This window comes from Salpingoeca rosetta (genome assembly GCF_000188695.1).
Source record: "Salpingoeca rosetta unplaced genomic scaffold supercont1.12, whole genome shotgun sequence".
In the NCBI taxonomy this organism is placed as follows: domain Eukaryota; class Choanoflagellata; order Craspedida; family Salpingoecidae; genus Salpingoeca; species Salpingoeca rosetta.
In genome coordinates this window covers 894,127-915,843 of record NW_004754922.1, presented here as the reverse complement: position 1 = coordinate 915,843, position 21,717 = coordinate 894,127, and the positions used below count along the sequence as shown (strand labels likewise).

General features: G+C 55.9%; 5 protein-coding genes across 5 annotated transcripts in view; 2 read left to right on the top strand and 3 right to left on the bottom strand.

Moving 5' to 3' along the window:
- PTSG_05273 (carboxy terminal motor kinesin) overlaps window positions 1–2,201 on the bottom strand; it is a gene marked incomplete at both ends in the record, with an annotated part of 5,351 nt that extends 3,150 nt beyond the window's left edge. The window contains 5 exons of the mRNA XM_004993791.1: window positions 136–243; window positions 884–980; window positions 1,185–1,339; window positions 1,840–2,027; window positions 2,105–2,201. Of these exons, the coding sequence (XP_004993848.1) occupies window positions 136–243; window positions 884–980; window positions 1,185–1,339; window positions 1,840–2,027; window positions 2,105–2,201 (645 nt within the window). The remainder of the gene's footprint in view (window positions 1–135; window positions 244–883; window positions 981–1,184; window positions 1,340–1,839; window positions 2,028–2,104) is intronic.
- A 365-nt stretch (window positions 2,202–2,566) lies between these two features.
- Window positions 2,567–3,154, bottom strand: PTSG_05272 (uncharacterized protein; the record flags this gene model as incomplete). Its single annotated transcript, XM_004993790.1, has 1 exon — window positions 2,567–3,154. One exon carries the CDS (start codon window positions 3,152–3,154, stop codon window positions 2,567–2,569), a length of 588 nt encoding a protein of 195 aa, XP_004993847.1.
- On the top strand, window positions 3,138–7,746 carry PTSG_05271 (uncharacterized protein; the record flags this gene model as incomplete). Its single annotated transcript, XM_004993789.1, has 1 exon — window positions 3,138–7,746. Exon 1 carries the CDS (start codon window positions 3,217–3,219, stop codon window positions 7,744–7,746), a length of 4,530 nt encoding a protein of 1,509 aa, XP_004993846.1. The 5' UTR covers window positions 3,138–3,216.
- Window positions 7,747–8,761: 1,015 nt separating this feature from the next.
- PTSG_05270 (carboxy terminal motor kinesin) lies at window positions 8,762–13,483 on the bottom strand (the record flags this gene model as incomplete). Its single annotated transcript, XM_004993788.1, has 13 exons — window positions 8,762–8,818; window positions 8,994–9,069; window positions 9,289–9,362; window positions 9,536–9,814; window positions 10,211–10,399; window positions 10,597–10,677; window positions 10,869–11,069; window positions 11,365–11,491; window positions 11,673–11,791; window positions 12,040–12,138; window positions 12,779–12,875; window positions 13,104–13,255; window positions 13,391–13,483. 13 exons carry the CDS (start codon window positions 13,481–13,483, stop codon window positions 8,762–8,764), a joined length of 1,644 nt encoding a protein of 547 aa, XP_004993845.1.
- A 665-nt stretch (window positions 13,484–14,148) lies between these two features.
- PTSG_05269 (uncharacterized protein) overlaps window positions 14,149–21,717 on the top strand; it is a 15,886-nt gene continuing 8,317 nt past the window's right edge. The window contains exons 1-16 of the mRNA XM_004993787.1: window positions 14,149–14,362; window positions 14,586–14,675; window positions 14,930–15,058; window positions 15,310–15,905; window positions 16,175–16,353; window positions 16,734–16,951; window positions 17,375–17,658; window positions 17,872–18,234; window positions 18,465–18,547; window positions 18,737–19,430; window positions 19,615–19,769; window positions 20,025–20,301; window positions 20,516–20,661; window positions 20,930–21,011; window positions 21,276–21,366; window positions 21,622–21,717. The exon at window positions 21,622–21,717 is cut by the window's right edge and continues 29 nt beyond it. Of these exons, the coding sequence (XP_004993844.1) occupies window positions 14,233–14,362; window positions 14,586–14,675; window positions 14,930–15,058; window positions 15,310–15,905; window positions 16,175–16,353; window positions 16,734–16,951; window positions 17,375–17,658; window positions 17,872–18,234; window positions 18,465–18,547; window positions 18,737–19,430; window positions 19,615–19,769; window positions 20,025–20,301; window positions 20,516–20,661; window positions 20,930–21,011; window positions 21,276–21,366; window positions 21,622–21,717 (3,613 nt within the window). The 5' untranslated portion in view covers window positions 14,149–14,232. The remainder of the gene's footprint in view (window positions 14,363–14,585; window positions 14,676–14,929; window positions 15,059–15,309; window positions 15,906–16,174; window positions 16,354–16,733; window positions 16,952–17,374; window positions 17,659–17,871; window positions 18,235–18,464; window positions 18,548–18,736; window positions 19,431–19,614; window positions 19,770–20,024; window positions 20,302–20,515; window positions 20,662–20,929; window positions 21,012–21,275; window positions 21,367–21,621) is intronic.

Genomic DNA, 21,717 nt, shown 5'->3' with positions numbered 1-21,717 from the left:
CGTGTGTGTGTGTGTGTGTGTGTGTGTGTGTGTGTGTTAGCAAGCCATGGTTCCATCCACGTGCACATAGCTGCTTACCACCACACTCCATACTCGACACCACAGCTACCCATTCCACCACCGCGAGCCATGCACCAATACTGACGTGCGAGAGGTGGAGCGGAGGCCATCCAGTTCCTGCAGGAGGGAGGACTGCTTGCCTTGAAGGTCGTCCACGGTCTCGCGCAGCTCTACAATGGCCGCCTTCCCAGTGAACGGAAGAGAGAAGAACGGAAGAAAGAACGACACCAGAGAAGAAGAAGAAGAAGAAGAAGAAGAAGAAGAAGAAGAAGAAGAAGAAGAAGAAGAAGAAGAAGAAGAAGAAGAAGAAGAAGAAGAAGAAGAAGAAGAAAGAGGAGGAGTAGGAGGAGTAGGATCATGACGTGTTGTGATTGTATGGTGTGGGTGTGTACGCCATGTTGGGGTGGAGGCGGAGGAAGAGAACGAAGAGCAGTGCGATGACGACATTGAAGAAGGCGAGTCAGGCAAAGGAGAGACAGAGGAAGAAGAACAAGGGGAGGAAGGGCAGCGTGTGTATGAAGGCGAATGCGATGGCAAGCACAATGATTTGAGCCAACGCCACCACAGTTCAACACCACGCGTCTGTGCGACACGTGTTGTTGTGCATGCATGGATTAACATGCGGCTGTGTGTGAACAGGTGTATGTGTGTACGTGTGTACATGCGTGTGCATGCGTGTTTGCGTGTACATGTCTTCATGCTCGCGTGTACATGTGCATGTGCTCATGTGTGTGGATTGTGCTCGTGCCGTTGTTGGCATGGCTTGGGTTGACAAGTTCGTAGCGGCAACGAAAAGAAGAAGATACAGTCTCAACATGCGTACCTGCTTCTGATCAACATCGGACTTGAGCTCAGTGCATGTTGTGGCGAGCTGCTCGTTCTCCGCCTTCAGTGTATCCTTTTCCTGCTCGAACGCTTGCCTGCATGGTCGAATAGGGTGTGATGATAACACAAGCCGTAAAAACGTGCGTGAGCAATCATGATCGAACGAATAAAATCGGCGCATGTGCGCAAACCGTGTCATGCACATACGCGCACGAACATACATGACACACGACACTCACACATACCCCTTCACACACACACACACACACACACGCACACGCACACACACACACACACACAAGAGATAACGTAGGAGCGATTGTTCGAGCCAAGAGGTCGTGCCGCTGTTATTGTAATCATCATCATCATCATCATCATCATCATCATCATCATCATCATCATCATCATCATCATCATCATTGTAGAAGTCTTTGTCGCTGGCGTCCTGGCTGGTCTGCACCGGCCGTTACGTCTGTAAACGGGTTGCTCGACTGCGAAGTGAGTGCTGGTTTCTGCGCAGCTCTTCAATGCGCGCCTCGACCTTGACCAGGGTTTCTCGCGGTCATAATGCGAGCCCAAACCCGAGCTAGCCTGGAGGTCTCTAGTGTGTAGGTGCAAGACGGTGCTTACGTTAGGGTCTCGCAAAGCACTATTGGACTTGCATGTGCAAACACACACAGAACACCACACGCACACGTGCACACGTGCACACACATGTATACGTGCACATAGCCAGACACACACACACACGTACACGTGCACACACGCGCGTACATACACGTGCACAAACGCACGGACACACGTATACATACACACATGTGCATGTACATGCACACACACACACACATACACGCGTACACACGTATCCACGCACACACACACATGTACTCACATACACACACGTGTACATACGCACGCACACACGAATTCATCCACACGCACACCCGCGCGCACGTGTGCGCGCAGTTCAAACACAAGCTCACAGCTAAACTCACGAACGAATGAAGCCAGTCTGTCAAACTCCGCATGCCGCTTGACTCGAGTTCTGCCTTGAGCTTGCGCTGCGTACTCAGCCATCTGGGGACCCGACATTGTCAGGCCGTAGCAGGCACTGGCTTGTTGTGCCTGAGCAGCCAAGTCTCCTGCAAGAAGAGATGCAGTGCAGTGCAGAGAATGCGGCAACAGTGAGGTAACGAGGGCAACAACGCGAGAGACGAACTCACACGCATGGGTGACTGCTTGAGGAGCACCTTCATGGTTCGATCGAAGCGGGCAAGTGTCTGTGGACGAACGAACACGGCGGCGCCCAAGCTCATGTTCACTGTCCTGTGCGAGCTATCAAGTGGGGTGATGCCTCAGTGATTTGGGGGGGGGGGGTTCATCAAAACTTTATGGTGTCGCCTGCCCCGGCTGGGCCGGGCTTCGAACGCAGACGACACGGTGCCGACCAGCAGGCGAAGAAGCAAAGAAAGAAAGCGAGACGAGCGGGGAGGAGCATGCAATAAAAAAAAACCGATGGGGGAAGAGACACTCGGTGAAGCCAACCGAGCCAGGCAAAGGGACACGGGGATTGGTGTGATAAATAAAACGAAACCACTCGGGCGGAGAGCAGGCAAGGCAGCTTTGAGTGAGGGGAGAGAGAGGGGCCCTCAGGCCCGGAGAAAGGCCACTGGGTCTAGACTCAGTGGGAGGACGCCTGCGCAGGTTGGGAGGCCGCTTCCTCATTGCGGTTTCCGTTGGTCTCCACCTGGCTGGTGGTGTCGATGGGGCAGCGCGTGGTGGTCGGTTGCGTCGCTGCTCTCCGTGGGCCCTGAATCTGTGCGGTAGTGGCCCTTGACCGCTCGTTGCCCGTGCCGTGGCGCGGGTCGGGGTTGCCCCCGGTGTTGTTGTTGTTGTTGTTGTTGTTGTTGTTGTTGTTGTTGTTGTTGTTGTTGTTGTTGTTGTTGTTGTTGTTGTTGCTGCTGCTGCCGATGGTGGTGGCGGTAGTGGTGGTGGTGGTAGTGGGCGTGGTGTCGTCGGAGGTGTTGTTGGTGGTAGTGGTGTTGTTAGAGGTGTTGTTGGTGGCGTGAGTGTTGTTGGTGATGTTGTTGGTAGTGGTGATGGCCCTGCGTCCGCGGCCGCGGCGGTTGGCGCGTTGTCCCGCTGCTGCCTGTGCAAACGTTGGGGTGTGCCGGTTGTCGCGGCCGTCGTCGTCCGCCGGGTCGATTTGGTGGAGATGGTGTTTCGACTTGCCGGCGCACCTTTCGTTGGCGTGAATCAGCTGTCGCATCTGATACTGCTTTGCAATGTCTTCGTTTGATTTTCGACAACCCACGCAAACAACCAGCCAAGATGTTAGGCACACCTCTTCACGACCAGCTGCAGCAGCCTGACTCCAGCACTGAGTCCGCCCAGACCCACACCGCTACCACCGTCGACGACACCACCATCGACACCACCATCGCCTACGACAACACCGTCGACACCACCACCGCCCACAGCACCACCGTCGACACCACCACCGCCCACAGCACCACCGTCCACGACACAGCCATCGCCCACAACACCGTCGACGACACCACCATCGCCCACAACACCGTCGACGACACCACCATCGCCCACGACAACGCCGTCGACACCACCACCGCCCACAGCACCACCGTCGACGACACAACCATCGCCCACAACACCGTCGACGACACCACCGTCGACACCACCATCGCCCACAACAACACCGTCGACGACACAACCATCGCCCACAGCACCACCGTCGACGACACCACCATCGCCCACAACAACACCGTTGACGACACAACCGTCGACGACACCACCATCGCCCACAGCACCACCGTCGACGACACCACCATCGCCCACAGCACCACCGTCGACGACACCACCATCGCCCACAACAACACCGTCGACGAAACCCCCGCCCACAACACCACCGTCGACGAAACCCCCGCCCACAGCACCACCGTCGACGACACCACCGTCGACGACACCACCGTCGACGACACCACCACCGCGCACAACACCACCACCGCCCACGACACCAGCATGACCACCCCTGCAATTGTGGAAGTGGCGGACGTTACTGAAGCGACACGTGCCGTGGCCGCCTTCCACAACTCTCGCGTGTGCGGCAGCATTTTTGTCAACGGCGCGGCAAAGGTGACCGGAGAAGGCATTGCCACGAGCTTGAGCGACCGCCTTTGTCATGCACCCATCATCGACGGCCCATTTGAGGTGGACGCGGCCGCCTTCAACCACCCTGACTTGGGCCAACGGTACGAAGACGGACAACCCGAAGCAGCAACACACCAAAGCGTCGAGTGTGACGACCGCAGAAGTGTGGTGCGCATGTTCAAACTCAAAGGCACGCATGGGCGGTTCAGGCTGGACATTGTGCGCACAACGGCAGACGTGCACTTGATGCTCCAGTACACCCGATCGAAGCGGAGCGGGGCGACATCGAAGCCTGTGTCAGATGCAGAGCTGCACATGGGCCTGGCAAGCATCGCCCCCGCCATGGTGTTGCAAACACCTCCATCCGAGCCAATGGCGGACCGGGTTTCGACCACATCGGCCCTGCACCGCCACCCACCTGAAAGCAACGTCAGAGAGTACAAGACTGTGCAGCTCGACGAACCCACACCAGCGGGAATTCAGCGCAAGGTCCTGGAGCATGCACGCAACTACATGGCAGAGATGTACGCCTTGGATGCTTCACGCGCGCCAAGGCGTGCATACATTGGCATCGGCGTTGCAGACAACGGCAGCGTGGTGGGAATCCCCGTGAACCCGTCCCCAAAGGACGCTGACTTGGAGACCCTGGCATCAAACATCTCACAGCAACTGCACGGCTACCTGAAAAGGCTGTTTCCAGCACCCCAGCTTGACGTGATTGTGCGAGTGAAGAGGGTAGTGGCACCGAAAATTGAAGAGCTGTGGCAAGCCGAAGGCAACACGGTGTACGTGCTTTCGGAAGACGACTTTAGGCGCATGGCCAAGGCGACTGGACAGGACAAAATGGTGCTGTTCAGAGGGGCGGTGATGACTGAGCGGCAACAAGCTACAGGACGGGGTGGTGCTGGCCACCGAAAGTGGTGCGCGCTGGCGAGCACAGCCAAAGGGGTGTTCGAGGTTCGTGATGAAAAGTTGCGTGGGTGGCGGATCAAGAAGCCTGGGAAGGAGGTGGAAGTGCCGCTGTGCGTGCGCGAGTATGACGACCTTTGCATGGGAGAGCCGTTGATTCTAGTTGAAGTGGAATTCGATGCAAAGCGCGCCTGTGTATCTGGGCATCCGACCGTCTTATGGAACATGGACAAGTTTGACTGCCCCATATGGGACGGCAAACATGTTGTGGCCCTGACCCCCTTCGCGGCGTGGGCGTTTCATCGCCATCGAGTAACACCACATCTCCTGTTCAGGCCACCCAGCATCGGCGCGCACCCCATGCCGGTTGTTGTGGACGCGCGCAGCGCAAGGTTCCCTGATTGGATGCAAGTGTTCGACGTGAATGCTGTGGGCAACATCCCATGGCAAGGACCGAGCGGTGTCATCATGGCGTTGGGGCTGGAAACCGAAAGTGTGCAGGCGCTGTGTCGCAGTCTACCCGACATGGAGGTGTGGGTGAGCGTTGTTGACACAGAGCCAGGGCGTCTGGAGGCCGCGCTGCAGATGTTCCGGCGATACCTCTCGGACACCCCGCACCACTGCGTGAGAGACGTGAGGCTCTTGCCATCCTTGGCGTCGTTGCTTGAAGCGCAGCCACCTTCTTCTGTGGTGCGTGAAGCCACTTGCACGACGCCGGCACCCACAACTCCCATCAGTCACTGCATGGTTGTGCCACACCAGAGTCAGCTTCTCGGCCCACACCCCGCCACAAGCGAGGGTCATGCGTGTGTGCAGCGGTTTCTGGCAGGGAGACGAGATGTACCGGCCACATCGGCAGCAGCAGAGGCCGTCGACGGCTCCGAGAGTGACGGCGGTGAGGTTGATGGTGTCAACGAGGCGCAGTTGCCGTGGAGCTTGGTTGACACTGCCGCGGTGGATCGGTTGCAGGATGAGTCGTTACTGTCTCAACTGGACGCGATTTTTGATGAGCAACAGCATGCAGGCTCACCGAGTCACTTTGTGTACGGGAAGGCGCCGTTTCAAGGTATCGGCGTGACCACGAGCCTTCAGCGGGTGGCGCGGGCATTTGTTGAGAGGAGGCGACACGACGTCTGCGTTTGGGTGCCACGCGCATGCGACCTTCGGCAAGTGGGCCCACAGCTACAAAACTTGCTCTCGCAATATGTGACGACCACGACGCGGCGTGTCCTCGTGCTCGCCGACCAAGACATTAGCCGCGCAATTTCAGACATTGATCGCTGTGTGAGGTCGTGCATGGCGAGGAAAGGGGCTTTGTTCGTGTTGTTCTACGTGAAGTTGTGCCAGCGGTACGTCGCGTCCCGTGATGGTGCCTCTGAGTTTATGTTCTGTCCGTTCTTGATCGACGAAGAGAAGCCGCGCTTCATCAAGCACTACGCATCGCACTGCCCCCAGGCCGAGCAGCGCGTGCGGGAGCTGGAGAACACACCAGACCATCTGCCTGTCACATTGCTCAGTGCAGCCGTGTCACTGGGGAACTGCTGCGCCGCCTTTCGCATGCTTAAGAGCTGTTTTGCCGCCGTCCCGGAAGACACCCAATCTCGCCTACAGCGGCTTGCGCTACTTGAGGTGATGGCTGGATGTGACATCAGCGACATTTGGCTTCCTGGCACGGGCGTGGAGCTACCAATGTGGAAGTGGCTCGTACGCCGCAATGATGGCACTGGTGGGCGGGAACGGCTGACGTCGATGCTGTGGGCGTTCCCGTTGCTGAGATCGCGCGGCATCGTTCTCTCTGCTCTGCAAGAGGGTGCGTATGCTTCCACCGACGTGCGCAGGGCTGTCGCTCAGAAGATCGTCCGCTGTATGAAGGCGGCGTTCCGTGATGTCTGCGAGGCCGGGTTGAGTTTAAAGCCCTGGCTGGTGCTACTGACGGCTGATGAGAGTGGGGGTGACGGCCTGTGCCAGATGCCAAAATGGATCCAGATGACGTACGAGCGTGGCAACAAGGGCGTGTTCGACTCTGTGTACGGCGTACTGGACTCGCTTGACGACGACATGGAGGAGTCAGGCTACACAGATTCCAGGGGACAGGTTGCCATTCTCAAAACTCAGCTGCGACTGATTTTCACGCACCCACGGCCAGCCACCAGCTGGTCTACAATGGCAAGCAGTGGGAGCAGCGGGAACCCCGAGACTGAGTGGGCGGCGATCCTACAGCCTTTGGAAGCGTTCGTCGAGACCAATGATCACTCGAGGGCGGAGCGGCACAAGCTGGGCACGATACAGGCACAGGCAGCCAGTGAGCTAGCACGTGCTTTTCCAGCCCAGGCAGTCACGCTTGCAAAACAGTGTGTTGCAAACTTGCGGCGCTGTGTGCAGCAGCACCCTACTCGGCCGCTGAAGCCAGGCCTTTCCCAGCAGTACCTTTTGCCGGGATTGCACAGAGCCAGCAAGCACCTGCAGCGCGCGAGCAGTGTCATGAGAGACGTGCAATGCAAGCGACGCCTCGAGTCGTCCATCCAGGATCTTGATGGCCTGGAATCCCAGCTGGGCGGACCCTCTGCAGACCGCAGCCATGCGCCTTCCAACACTGAGGCCGAAGCAAACCGAGGTGATCGTCGACTGCCGAGGACTGAATCGGACCCAGAACCACGTGCACGAGCAACCTTACGTCGCGCGCGAGGTATGCAGCATTTCGTGCACAAGGCCTTGCAGCCATGGGAAGGGCAGCCCAGCATTGACCAGCTGTTGCACGAGGCTGAGCTTGCGTTGCCACTGAGCTGAGCACTGCGTTGAGTGTGCTGCACAAGTACTACGCCTTGTACACACTTTTCCTAACCTCCAACCATCACTATTGTCTATTGTAACCACTTTGCCCCTGCTGGCTTTTGTTCCCTTGCACAGCCACAATCGATTTCACGAATGAAAGAATGAACTGCTGAGACACATGAGACATTCTACAATCATGCGCACTGGAATAGCGAGGGAGACTGCTCACCCCCCCCCCGTGTGTGTGTGTGTGTGTGTGTGTGTGTGTGTGTGTGTGTGTGTGTGTGTGTGTGTGTGTGTGTGTGTGTGTGTGTGTGTGTGTGTGTGTGTGTGTGTGTGTGTGTGTGTGTGTGTGTGTGTGTGTGTGTGTGTGTGTGTGTGGGTGTGTGTGTGTGTGTGCTGCTCTCTGCGTTGTGTGTTGTTGTATGTGTTGAACGCGATTATTGTTTGGTTTCGAGCCAAACAAGTGAGTGTCCGACCGAGCATGAACCGCAGCAAAGCCCACAGCTTGGTCGTACAAGAACGAAGCATGTGCACGGACCCGTGTCAAAGAGGCAGACGCTGTGACCTAAAGTCATGTGGCACATGCAAGTGTTTGCAAATCTGCGCCACTCACTCAGCACCTACTCGAGATCTCCTTTCTCCAACAATCACATCGTTCAACACCTCTCCTGTTTAAGTGTTTACGAGGTTGTCACCAACGTAAGAACGCAAAACGCAAGAACTCACCACCACCACCACCACCACCACAAGGTTTTCTGAACAACAGCAACAACAACAACAACAACTTAAACAACAACAACTTAAACAACAACAACTTAAACAACAACAACTTAAACAACAGCAACTGAAACAACTTAAACAACAACAACAACAACAACAACTTAAACAACAACAACTTAAACAACAACAACTTAAACAACTTAAACAACAACAACAACAACAACACAACAACACCACCACCACCACCACCACCACCACCATGCAAAGACTTCAGAAAAGGGGCAGGCAAAGTTGCTGTTGGAGGTGTCTACTTGGAGGAGGTGCCACTGTTGGCACGTGCTGTGCCGAGGTGGCACTTGTTGGCCTGTCAACAACATTGTGGATTGACGATTGAGGAGGGAGGGGAGGGAGGGGGGGAGAGAGGAGAATCGTGAATGCATCACATCAGCCAGACGGCAAATTCGTACCAGCAGCAAAATCGCACACTCGTACCACCAGCTTGCCAAGAGAAGCACACGTTGTCCCTCAGTTTATGTTACCTCTGCAGCGAAGCGAAGGCTGTTCTTTGTCTCGCTGGCGGACGCGGCTGTGGGCGCCACGTTCACAAACATCAGGCTGCATTGCAAAGAAGCCAGTTCCAGAGGACACAGGGTGAGTGAACAATGGCGTGACGGCAATAGCGCGCGCACACACAAGAAGAAGCAAACATCCACAAGCATGCACACACACACACACAGACACACACACACACACACACAACACACACACCCACACCCACACACACACACACACACACACACACACACACACACACACACACACACACACACACACCACTTGCTGTTGTTGCACATGGAGTCCTTGAGGAGCATGGTCAGCTTGGAGTCACGGAAGGGCACATGCCCATCCTAGTGGTGGGTGGAAAGCATTCAGGAGTCAAGATGTATCACACAGGTGAGCGATTGCCAACCGCAACCACAAAATGCATTGCACTCACTCGCCCTCCTCAATCCCCGATTCTCCCATATTTCCCATCTTCCGCCCTTTCCCATCTCGTCCCACCCCTCACTCTCATGGATACCTTCTGGGAGAGCTTTGTGAAGACGCGCTTGAGGGTGGTCAGGCTCTTGTTGATGTACTTGGCCTCTTTCTCCTCCTTTCCTTGCACCTTGGAGACCTTGATGCGCTCGGAGCCAGCCAGGTCAATGAGGTTGAGCGTGGCGTTGCACACCTCGCCCGCGGCCTTGTTCTCACCCGCAATCTGCAGGCGGAAGACGGAGTGGCTGCGGGACGAGCGTGCGTTCATCGCCGTCTTGGCCGTCCTCCTGTTGGTCTCTGCACGCTGAAGCAGCTCGTGCACCTGAAAGAGAGTGGAGGGGAGGGAGTAGGAGAGGGGCAAAGACAACGGCGCTTGCTTGTGAGTTGGTGTGCGTCAAGGAGCAGTGAGACGACGTACCACGGGCACTAACAGAGACGTACCACGGGCACTAACAGAGACGTACCACGGGCACTAACAGAGACGTACCACGGGCACTGACAGAGACGTACCACGGACACTGACAGAGACGTACCACGGACACTGACAGAGACGTACCACGGACACTGGCACAAGACGCAGAACGCTCCTACACACAGACATACAGACACACACGCACGCACACGCACACAACATCAAACAAACGCATGCACAGGCACACAATCACCCCCCACACACACACCAATTCCCAACACTACACCCCAAACTCCAGCCGCTCACGTCATCTGGAACGGTGACGGCAAACTCAGAGAGGTTTGAGACGGGCGCTGTCCAGGAGATGACTGGCTTGGTGGCGGATCCCGGCGTGGCAAGCAGGTCACGTGGCTCCTCGTTGTAAATCTCCAGCATGGAGGCCTTGAACGTGTACTCCCACCCCTTGGCAGCAAGCTCCGCTTGGCGCTGGAAAAGCTGCAGACACAGTCGTCCGTGTGAGTGTGTGCGTGCGAGTGAGTGTGTGCGTGCGAGTGAGTGTGTGCGTGCTAGTGTGTGTGAGATGTGAGGAAAACCGAGTGGAGCAGATTGATGCGTCGCGGTAGAATGGAAGCAAATGTGCACATGAGAACATACGTATCCGCACACACACACATAACTGCAATGTGATGCACCTGTTCAACAGCGCGTGGGATCATGCCACGTGATCCCTCGTCATCGCCGCCAAGCATGGTGTATGTCTTGCCGCTTCCAGTCTGCGATCAAGTGAGTGTGTGACCATATGCCCGTCAGTCACGAGAACAACAGCAACAGCACACACTCACTCACTCCCCCCAATGCACACACACACAGACAGACAGACAGACAGACACACACACACACACACAACCCCCCTCCACACACACCCCACACACACACACACACTCCACACCCATGAGAAACAAACCTGGCCGTAAGCAAACACGCAGACGTTGTAGCCGTCCATGGAGGACTGCACAAGCTGCTCAATCTCCTCAAACACTTGCGCTTGTGTGCTGTCGCGGTCAAACACCTGCCAGGAACAAAGGACCATTGCGGAAGGATGAACAGTGAGCTTGATTGATGAAAATACGTTGGCACTGCATGCACAGCTGGCAAGGGTATTGGTCTGTTCCACGGCGTTGTGGATGATCGCGCCCTTGTACACGTGCATGTGGCGCTGATGCCCACCTTGTCGAAAGCAAACGTCGCCGTCGGCCCTGTGGCGCCAGTCACGGACACCTCCTGCAAGGCAAAAAGCAAACACACGGGAATGTGGTGTGAGCCCCGCACTCACGTCACGTCATGTCTCGTCATTCTGCATGTGCGGCACGCTTGTCCACAACTTGACGTCAATCGCACAGAGGGCAAAGGCGCGCATGTCATGACACAGCAGCCTGGCATCATCAGCATCAGCATCGCACCTTGCCGTCGAGGCAAGCGACTGGCTGTTCATCCGCTGATGCGTCCTCGCCAGAGAGAAAGGGGCGCACGCGACAAAACACGCGCACGTTGCCCTTGAGCTCTTGCACCATGTTGTGCAGGCGGCGCCTGTAAAACAAGTTGATGTGCCATGAGCCCACACACAGAACGAAAGGCATGACGAATCGATGCGAAGAGCTACAAGGAAACAGAAACAGCTACTGCTGCGCACCCACATACGACATGTTGCCACCATGGTTGCTCGCCACAGTGTCCCAAGTCACGCGTGCTTGCATTCATGTGCTGTTACCGCTCTGCTTCGTCGACAATTGCCTGCTGCTCGTGCTCCTTGACACACGCCTCCAGTGCAGCCACTTTGTCGTGCAGATCCTTGATCTCAGACGTCTGCTGCTCAATCGTCGATGTCGCCTGATGGTGCCAAGTGTGTGTGTGTATGTGTATGTGTGCACATGTGCATGGGTGCAAGCAAAACGTGTCGTATTGTGTGTGTGTGTGTGTGTGTGTATGCGTGTGTGTGTGTGTGTGTGTGTGTGTGTGTGTGTGTTAGCAAGCCCATGGTTTCCATCCACGTGCACATAGCTGCTTACCCACCACAACTCCATACTCGACACCACAGCTACCCATTCCACCACCGCGAGCCATGCACCAATACTGACGTGCGAGAGGTGGGAGCGGAGGCCATCCAGTTCCTGCAGGAGGGAGGACTGCTTGCCTTGAAGGTCGTCCACGGTCTCGCGCAGCTCTACAATGGCCGCCTTCCCAGTGAACGGAAGAGAGAAGAACGGAAGAAAGAACGACACCAGAGAAGAAGAAGAAGAAGAAGAAGAAGAAGAAGAAGAAGAAGAAGAAGAAGAAGAAGAAGAAGAAGAAGAAGAAGAAGAAGAAGAAGAAGAAGAAGAAGAAAGAGGAGGAGTAGGAGGAGTAGGATCATGACGTGTTGTGATTGTATGGTGTGGGTGTGTACGCCATGTTGGGGTGGAGGCGGAGGAAGAGAACGAAGAGCAGTGCGATGACGACATTGAAGAAGGCGAGTCAGGCAAAGGAGAGACAGAGGAAGAAGAACAAGGGGAGGAAGGGCAGCGTGTGTATGAAGGCGAATGCGATGGCAAGCACAATGATTTGAGCCAACGCCACCACAGTTCAACACCACGCGTCTGTGCGACACGTGTTGTTGTGCATGCATGGATTAACATGCGGCTGTGTGTGAACAGGTGTATGTGTGTACGTGTGTACATGCGTGTGCATGCGTGTTTGCGTGTACATGTCTTCATGCTCGCGTGTACATGTGCATGTGCTCATGTGTGTGGATTGTGCTCGTGCCGTTGTTGGCATGGCTTGGGTTGACAAGTTCGTAGCGGCAACGAAAAGAAGAAGATACAGTCTCAACATGCGTACCTGCTTCTGATCAACATCGGACTTGAGCTCAGTGCATGTTGTGGCGAGCTGCTCGTTCTCCGCCTTCAGTGTATCCTTTTCCTGCTCGAACGCTTGCCTGCATGGTCGAATAGGGTGTGATGATAACACAAGCCGTAAAAACGTGCGTGAGCAATCATGATCGAGCGAAAACATCGGCGCATGTGCGCCAACCTTGTCACATCACGCACATACGCGCACGAACATACATGACACACGATACACACACACGCACATGCGCGCACGAACATACCCCTTCACACGCACACACACACACACACACGAAAGAACAACAACATGAACGCACTTTTGGTGAGCAAACGCCTCGTCCTTGCGCGTGCACTCCTGCTCCAGCTCCTCAATCTTGAGGGCGGCCTTACTCTTTGGCTTGTCCGTGGTCTTGGCCGCCTTTGCACCCGCCCCACCAAAACGCGAAGTCGTTGTGGCAGAGCTTCGTGCCTAGTGGCGGGGACACAAAGCAACGAGCAAGGTTCTCAGCAAGGACGGATAAGCTGTGAATGGCCATGTTTCAATGCATGTTTCAATGCATGCGCGAGTGTGTAGGCGGCATTTCACCATGATTTGACTCCTCACTGCTGACTCACCGTTGCTGTACGCTTTGCGGTTGACTGGCGCAAGGTCGAGGCTCTGTTCAGACGCGAAGTCGTGTTGTTCACGGAGCTGCATGGGGTGAACCAGCGAACATTGAGTTAGAAGGCGCAAAGCATAGTTGTGATGATGAGTTGGTTGAACGATGAAATGCACAAACAGCAAACAGGGAACAGCGTCTGCGCAACACACAAAAACGACACCAAATGCCAAGAGGACATTCTTCCCTCCCCCTTCACACTCCATGCTCATGCGCAAAAGTGCATGTACGTGTGCGTGTGCGTGCGCGTGTAGTTTGTATCTGTGTGTATACATATGTATGTACGTATGTGTGTGTGTGTGTGTGTGTGTGTGTGTGTGTGTGTGTGTGTGTGTTGTACACCCATGTGTGCGATACCCGAGAGGCTTGCGTGTGGCTCCGGTCGCCGTTTTCTTCTTGTCTGCGGTCGACTTGCTTGCAGTTGTGGTGGCGCTGGTTGTCGAGGTGTTCCTCGCAGCCAGCGGCACGCGCTTTGTCGTGGGCTTGGTGCGGGGCAGCTTGCTGCCCGTGGTGGAGTTTCCCATGTCCTTGCTTCCCCCGCTCCGCGTGCGCGAGGTAAGCGTGCTTGTTCCTCCCCGCACGCTGTTGGCTCGTCCGATCGTCATCGTTGCTGTTGCTGTTGTGTTGTTCTGTTGCTTTTCAAATTTTGGCGGCAATGAAAATTGTGCTGACTCAGCAACGATAGGTTGCTTTGTTGGTTGTTGTGTTTGTTGCGCTGTCTGACTGAAGAGAAGCAAAATCGATTTGCACTGAGCTGGATCCACCACCACCCTTGCTTGCTTGCTTGATGTCATCTTGGAAGACGGCCACGATCGCAGACATGTCGAGCGGTGCTGTTTACGAGAACGCCGTTCTCATGCCCGGCACGGGCCTCTTCAAGAAGTGGAAGTTTGCCCATGCCGTCATGGATGGCACAGGTCTGCTTGATTTGTTTGGTTTTGTGTGTGTGTGTGTGTAGTGTGTGCAGTTGTGCGCGTGTGTGTGTTGTGTGTATCTGTGTGTGTTGTGCGTGTCTGTGTGTGGCTTGTTTGAAGTGTTTAGTGGGCTGCTCGCATGTAATTTATTGCAGTGTTGCGATTGCGATCGCAGTGTGCATGTGTGCTCATGCCTTCAACTGCAATGCTGCCACCACATCAAAAGGCACCATCAAGATTTACAAGACCCCCAGAGACAAGTCTCCCATGATCATGATGAAGGCCACAAACATCGTCACCGGCGCTGATGCCACCCGTGAGTACGAGGGTGTGTGAGCGTGTATGTGTGCGTGATCTCGCGTGCTCGTTTGACGATTCCAATCACGTGTGTCGTGTCTTCAGATTGGCACAGCAATGCATGTGTGCGTGCGTGCTATAATGTGCGTGTGCGTGTGCGTGTGTGTGCTTGTGCGTGCGTGTGCGTGCATACATGCTTTGTGTGTGCTCTCGTGTTTGTTGCACTGCTTTGATGAGTGTGTTCTCACACGTGTGAGATGCGTGCACTGCCAGCGCTCGGCAAGTGGTCCAAGAAGTTCCCCGAGACGACCCGCATCGTGGTCACCGATTCCGGCGGCCGCAAGCTCTGCTTTTGCAGCGCCGAGGAACCGCAAGCTGAAGAATGGAAGAACGCCTTTACCCGTACGTCGTCGCAAACATTTGCTTGACGCAACGTGATGTGGTGTGATGTGGTGCTGTGACGTTTGCTCGCTCTTGCACATGTACGCACACGCAGGTGTGTGTTTGTGTGTTTGTGTGTTTGTGTGTTTGTGTGTGTGTGTGTGTGTGTGTGTGTGTGTGTGTGTGTGTGTGCGTGTGTTTTTTTCAGCGTCTCCACCAATGGTGCACACGTTCATGTGTAGCGTGATTTTTTTCATTTTCACATGCACCAGGTGCCAAGAACGGCGATGCTGCTGCACCTTCCTCCTCCAGCTCGCAGCCAACACCAGCCGCCAAGCCAGCCCCTGCGCAGCAGCAGGCACCACCACCTGTAACAACGGCAGAAACCACGAAGCCTGAGCCAACGCCAGCACCCTCCAAGCCAACTCCTGCCCCGCGCAAAGCTGCACCCGCTGCCACCACCACCACCACCACCGCCGCGGCTGCCACGACGCAGGAGGAGGAGAAGCCTGCGCCTGCCAAGGCACCAGAAGCAGCCAAGCCAAAGCCAACCCCTGCGCCAAGGGCTGCGCCAACGAAGGAAGCACCGCCAGCAGCTGCGAAGAAACCAGCACCCTCCCCACCAAAGAGAACCAAGCCATCCCCAGCACCACCATCGACGTCGTCCACTACGACTGCTGCTGCCGCTGCTGTTGAGGAGCCGCCCGCTGTTGAGCCGTTCCCTGATTACTCGCAGTCGAAGCTGATTGAGAAGATGGAGGGCGTGACGCCCAAGACGCGCCTGCAGGGTGAGATGACCACCATCCGCCTCTTCATCTCCTCCACTTTTGTCGACACGCACGGCGAGCGTGACGTCCTCATCCGCAAGGTGCGCTCGTGTGCGTGTGTTTGGGAGGGAGGAGGGGACAATGTGTGTCAGTGGTTCGTGTGTGTGAGTGAGTGAGTGAGTTGAGTTGAGTGAGTGAGTGAGTGAGTGAGTGAGTGAGTGTGTGAGTGAGTGTGTGTGTGTGTGTGTGGTTTTGTTCGCCGTGCATTGAAGCAACTTTTCGCTTTTGTGTGACCTCGTACATGCTTATGTCAAGCTGCTCATTCGAAATACACTCACACGCGCGCACGAACACGCACACACACTACCAGGTTCTGCCTGCGTTGAACAAGGAGCTTGCGTCACGCTATGTGCAGATTGTGCCTGTCGATTTGCGTTGGGGTGTGTCTGCTGAAGAGTCCACAGCTGACGCCATCCAAAAGACCTGCCTCAACGAAATCGATCGCTGCCGCGTGCACGAGGACGAAATGCCCTGGTTCCTCGGCCTGCGGTGAGCACGGTCGTATTGCGTGTTGGTGTGTCTTTCTTGTGTTACCGTGTGTGAGTGTCATGTCATTGTGTTGGTGGTGACGTGTTTGTTGTTGACGTGATGGTGTTGATGTAGTTGTTGTCGTGATTGGGTACTTGCGCATGGTTGCACCTCCGTTTGAGTCTCTGTGCTCAAGCTGTTCTTTGACCATCAAACTTCTTGGTCAGCCCCAATCACACACACACACACACACACACTCACACACACGCACACGCACACACACACACACACACACACACACACACACACACACACACACACACACACACGCACACACACACGCATTCTCTCACACCCGTCCCTCCGCCTGGCCTCCTCCCAATGCACGCGCGCTGCTGCAGCTCCAAGCGCTATGGTTGGGTGCAGGAGAAATTCAACGATCCGGACGACTTTGAGCACCCCGATCGCTTTGCGTGGATGCCCAAGGTGCAGCAGGCGCACCCTGCAGGCGTGTCCATCACGTCCATGGAGGTGTGGCACGCCGTGCTGGGCCAGGAGGCGGCGACTATGGAGCAGCCACACGCCTTCTTCGCCTTCCGCGACCACGAGTTTATGAAGGGTGAGGACCGCGTGTCGCGTGCATGTATCGTGTGTGCATGTGTGTATGTTTGTGTGTGTGTGTTTGTGTGGGTGTGTTTGCGTATGCAGGTGTGCATGCAGCGTATGTTTGCATGTGTTTATGTGTGCGTGTGTGTTTGTGAGTACGTGTGTTTGTGTGTGTGTGTGTTTGTGTGTGTGTGTGTGTGTGTGTGTGTGTGTGTGTGTGTGTGTGTGTGTGTGTGTGTGTGTGTGGCACAAGCTTGGCTGCATGTGCACATCCACGTGTTTGTTTGTCGCATGACCACGACCATGAACACGAACAGCGTACACGAGCATGCAGGAGCAGCACCCGCCCTCGTGCTTCATGCTGCTCCCCCCTCTCGCCTCCCTTCACCCTGCCACCCCCCTTTCGACGCCACATGTGACTGCCAATGCATGACAGCGGTGGACGAGGACTGGCAGTGGATCTTCGACTTTGAGTATCTGCCGGAGAACGCGCAGGTGAAGGAGTCACTCGCCCCGCAGTACACCAAGACACCGCTCTACTCCCAATACAAGACCGATCTCGACACCATCACCAGCCAGATCCGCAGTGCCACCAAGAAGGCCAAGTCGTTTGACTACCAGCCCGGCCAGCCCATCGTGGTGAAGGAGACGGGTCGTCTGCCCACGGGGAAGCGCTTTGGCACCGGCTCTGTTGGCGGTCTTGACTTCTTCGCAGAGAAGGTGTACATCTGTTTGCACACGTGCATATTCGTGTGTGTGTGCACTTGTGTACGTGTATGTATGACTGATGCAAGTGGCTTTTGTGCCGTGATGGCTTGCGTCATCGGCCATCCTTTTTGTTCTTCATCCCATTCTCATCCCATTCTCACCCGTCCAACCACCTACACCACCCCACCTCACACACAACATCCCATCCTCCCACACCACCACTAGGTGTACGCCATGCTGTTCTCTGCGATTGATGCGGAGTACCCCTCCTTTGAGACGGAGCTGCCTGCCCTGGAGCTGTCTGCTGTGCAGCACGAGCTCATGGTGCGCTCGCGCCGCGAAGGGTTTGTTGCCCGCGACGCCGACCTCAAGTACATTGAGGACTACGTGTTGAAGGCCAACCCCGACAACAAGGGCCTGCTCATCACGGGCCCTGCTGGCGTGGGCAAGTCGTCGCTTGTTGCCAAGGCCGCGGAGCAGCTGAACGCCAGGGACAACGTGGATGTTGTGTCGTTCTTCGTCGGCACCAACCCGGAGTCGTTTGATCTCCTCGAAATGCTCATCTTCCTCATCCACCAGCTCGACAAGGTGCGTGCCCATGTGTGTGTGTGTGTGCGCGCGCGGGCGTGCTGTGCGTGTTTGCGTCTGTGCGTGCGTGCGTGTGCATGCGTGCTTGTGTGCCATTGTAATTGCGGGATTTCGTGTTGATTCATAGTTTTGTGCATCTTGAATCGCCATCCACTCAATCAACCCCCCGCCTTTTTTTGTTTTGCACCGCCACCACCACCACCACCACCACCACCACCACCAATCAACAGCTGCGCGCGGTTCCGTTCTATTTTGAGAAGAACAAACTGCAGAGCATCTCCTACGCCCGCTCCATCTTCCTCAAGATGCTCACGTTCGTTTCCTTGGTGTTGTCAGCACAATCATATCCGCTCACACACGTGACACACATGTTTACACACACACGCACCCCACCCCACACGAACACACACACACACACACACACACACACACAAATCAACCTCACCCGGCACATGACCACTCTTTTTCTTCCACCCCCCCCCCCCTGTTGTATCACCAACAGTATGCTGGCGGACAAGGATGCACCCAACAACCGCGTGGTGGTGATCCTGGACGGCCTGAGCCAGATCAACACGGAGTATGGCGCGCGCGACGTGAAGTGGCTGCCGGCGCAGCTGCCGGACAATGTCCGCCTTATTGTGACGACATCGAGTGATGGAGACGTGCACGACAACTATGTGGCCAACTGCGAGCCGCTGCAGTACGAGCTTGGACTGCTGGCAGAGGAGGAGGCCAAGACGCTCGTGCGCACGTTCCTGGACACGTACCACAAGAAGCTGTGCGAGGACGCATCCAACAGGCTGCTGGGCGACCAGATGAAGATGCTGATGGAGAAGCAGGAGGCGCGTCTGCCTCTGTACCTGCTTGCTGCTGCTGCGGAGCTGGTCACGTTTGGTGTGTACGAGAAGGTGACGCCATACTTGCAAAGCATCCCCGACCACCTGCCGCAGCTGTTCAACTTTGTGCTGAGCAAGCTTGAGGACGACCACGGTGAGGAGCTCGTGCGTGCCACCATGTCGTACATCGCCCTCTCCACTGATGGCATCATGGAGGGTGAGCTGGTGGAGCTGATTGAGTCGTACCCGTACACGCAGCCGCGCAAGTCGACATTTGCACGTCTGTTTGTCAGCATCAAGCTGTATGTCACATCGGGCGGCAGCGGCCTCCTTCGCGTCTTCCACGAGCCCATTCGCAAGGTGCATATGTGTAGGAATGCACATGTGTGGTCGTGAGGTCGTGTGTTTGAGCGTGTGTGCAAATGTGGATGCGTTTGGATGTTTGTGGTGTGGTGATGTACCCATGTGCGTTTTCTCACGTCTCTCTCACCCACAACGCGCAACCACAACAACGCCAACAACGCCCCACCCCTCTCCCTCTCAGGTGATCGAGGAGCGCTATCTGTGCAATGCCGCCACCGTGCGTGCCCTCAACAGCCGCATGCTCGCCTACTACCGCGTCAAGGCCGATCCAGACGGCAACCAGACTTACAACTGCGGCGCCGCCAGGCCCCTCCTCGTCCTCCCACACTTTGAGCGGTGTGTGCGTGTGTAGGTTTCGTGTGTGTGTGTGTGTGCGTCTGTGTGTGTGCGTCTGTGTGTGTGTGTGTGTGTGTGTGTGTGTGTGTGTGTGTGTGTGTGTGTGTGTGTGTGTGTGTGTGTGTGGTTTTCATGGGTGTACTGCTTCCACCATTCCATTCCTCACCTGGCCCACCCCTTCTTCACCACATGTCCATGCCTTCCTCCTCATCTCCATCACCCACCCATCATCACCATCCTCGATGGTTTGTGCAGGGAGTGCAACGGCGATGCTGCTGTGGCCAAGCTGCTCACCACCCCGTGGTTCCTCAAGAACAAGTCCCACCACTGCGGCCTGAAGACGCTGCGCAAGGACTTCCGCACCTTGCCCAAGTCGGACGAGTTCACGCTCGTGCACGCCATCAACCGCACCCTCACCGTGTCCGCCACACACGTCTCCGCTGAGCCGTCCACCATCTGCTTCCACCTGGCCGGCCGCATGTACGGTCTCGATCTCCCCGGCGCCAAGCAGTTTGTCGAGGGATGCCGCGAGGTACGCATGCTGGCGGCAGTGGTGGTGGCAGTGATCGTGACAGTAGCGATGAAGGTGATGTTGTTTGCATGTGTCCTTGCACCGATTCGGGTCGTCTCGGCTGCCCCTGCTACTTGTTTGCTTGTTGCATGCATCCTTTCCTCATCGCTCATCGACTGCCATCATCGTCCGCGCTCGCGCGTGCGTGCGTGCGTGCGTGTGTTTGTGCCGTCAGGTGTGCGACGAGTATGCGCCTGTGACAACGGGTGGCCTCGTCACCCTCACTGCCACCATCCTCAACTCCTCGGAGGAAGAGGAGGAAGCGGACACGGACTCCGGCGCCGGTGGTGGCGTCACCTTCCGCAAGGGCCTCGTTGGCAGGTACGCAGTGCGTGCCTGGTCGATGACACGGCATAAACAATCATGCTGTTGCTGTTGCTGTTGCTGCCAAGGATGACTGCTGAGGGTGTTGCTTGTCGTGTTGTTTGTATTGTTGTTGTTGTTGTTGGTGGTGGTTGTTGTTTGTAATGGTTGTTGTTGTTGTTGGTTTTGTTCCTTTCATGCTCATGCTCGCGTCCTCATCCTCCTCCCCCCCCACACCCTCACCATCATCATGAAATGTTCGTGCATGTGTACCGCACACGTGCAGCGTGTCGTGTGGTGGCGGCATGCCTGCTGTGGCCATCAGCCCGCAGGCCAACGCCCTCTTCGCCGTGTGTCCAGGCAACAAGGTCTCGCCTGCTGGTGGTGCTAGTGTGACTGAAGCATGACGTGTGCGTGTGGTGTGTGTGTTTGTGCGTGGTTGTGGTGTGTGTGTGTGTGTGTGTTTGTGCGTGTGTGTTTGCGTTGTGGCGCACGCGTGCTTTTTTGTTACTCCTGTCGTCCACACTATTCCTGTCGTCCATACATCGCCTCACCCCAACACACACACACACACACACACACACACACACACACACACACACACACACACACACACACACACACTGGTGCAGATGTTCACGTACTCGCTGCCGGACCTCGATGTTGAGGTGGAGCAGACGATTTACGGCCATTACGGCGCCAGCCCCGTCTACACCCAGGATGGTCCGTTGACTTGGGCGAAGAAGAGGAAGAGGGGGAAGGGGGAGAGGAGGATGTGGCAAGCACGCGCTTGCTCTTTCTGCCTTGTTCTTGTTTGTTTGTTTGTGTGTGTTTTGTTTGTTTGGGATGACTGTTGAGTTTTGTTGGTCTTGTTGCTCGCGTACATGCGCATATTCCTCAACTCAACTCAACCCAGCACATAGCCCAACTCAACTCACACCGCCTCCCCTGCTGCATCATACTCAACAATCGCGCCAGGCAAGTACATGCTGACGTGTTCTGGACCCATCATGGAGGTTCCCGAATCGGTCATCAAGGTCTACGAATCCAACTCCGGAACATTCATCCGCGACC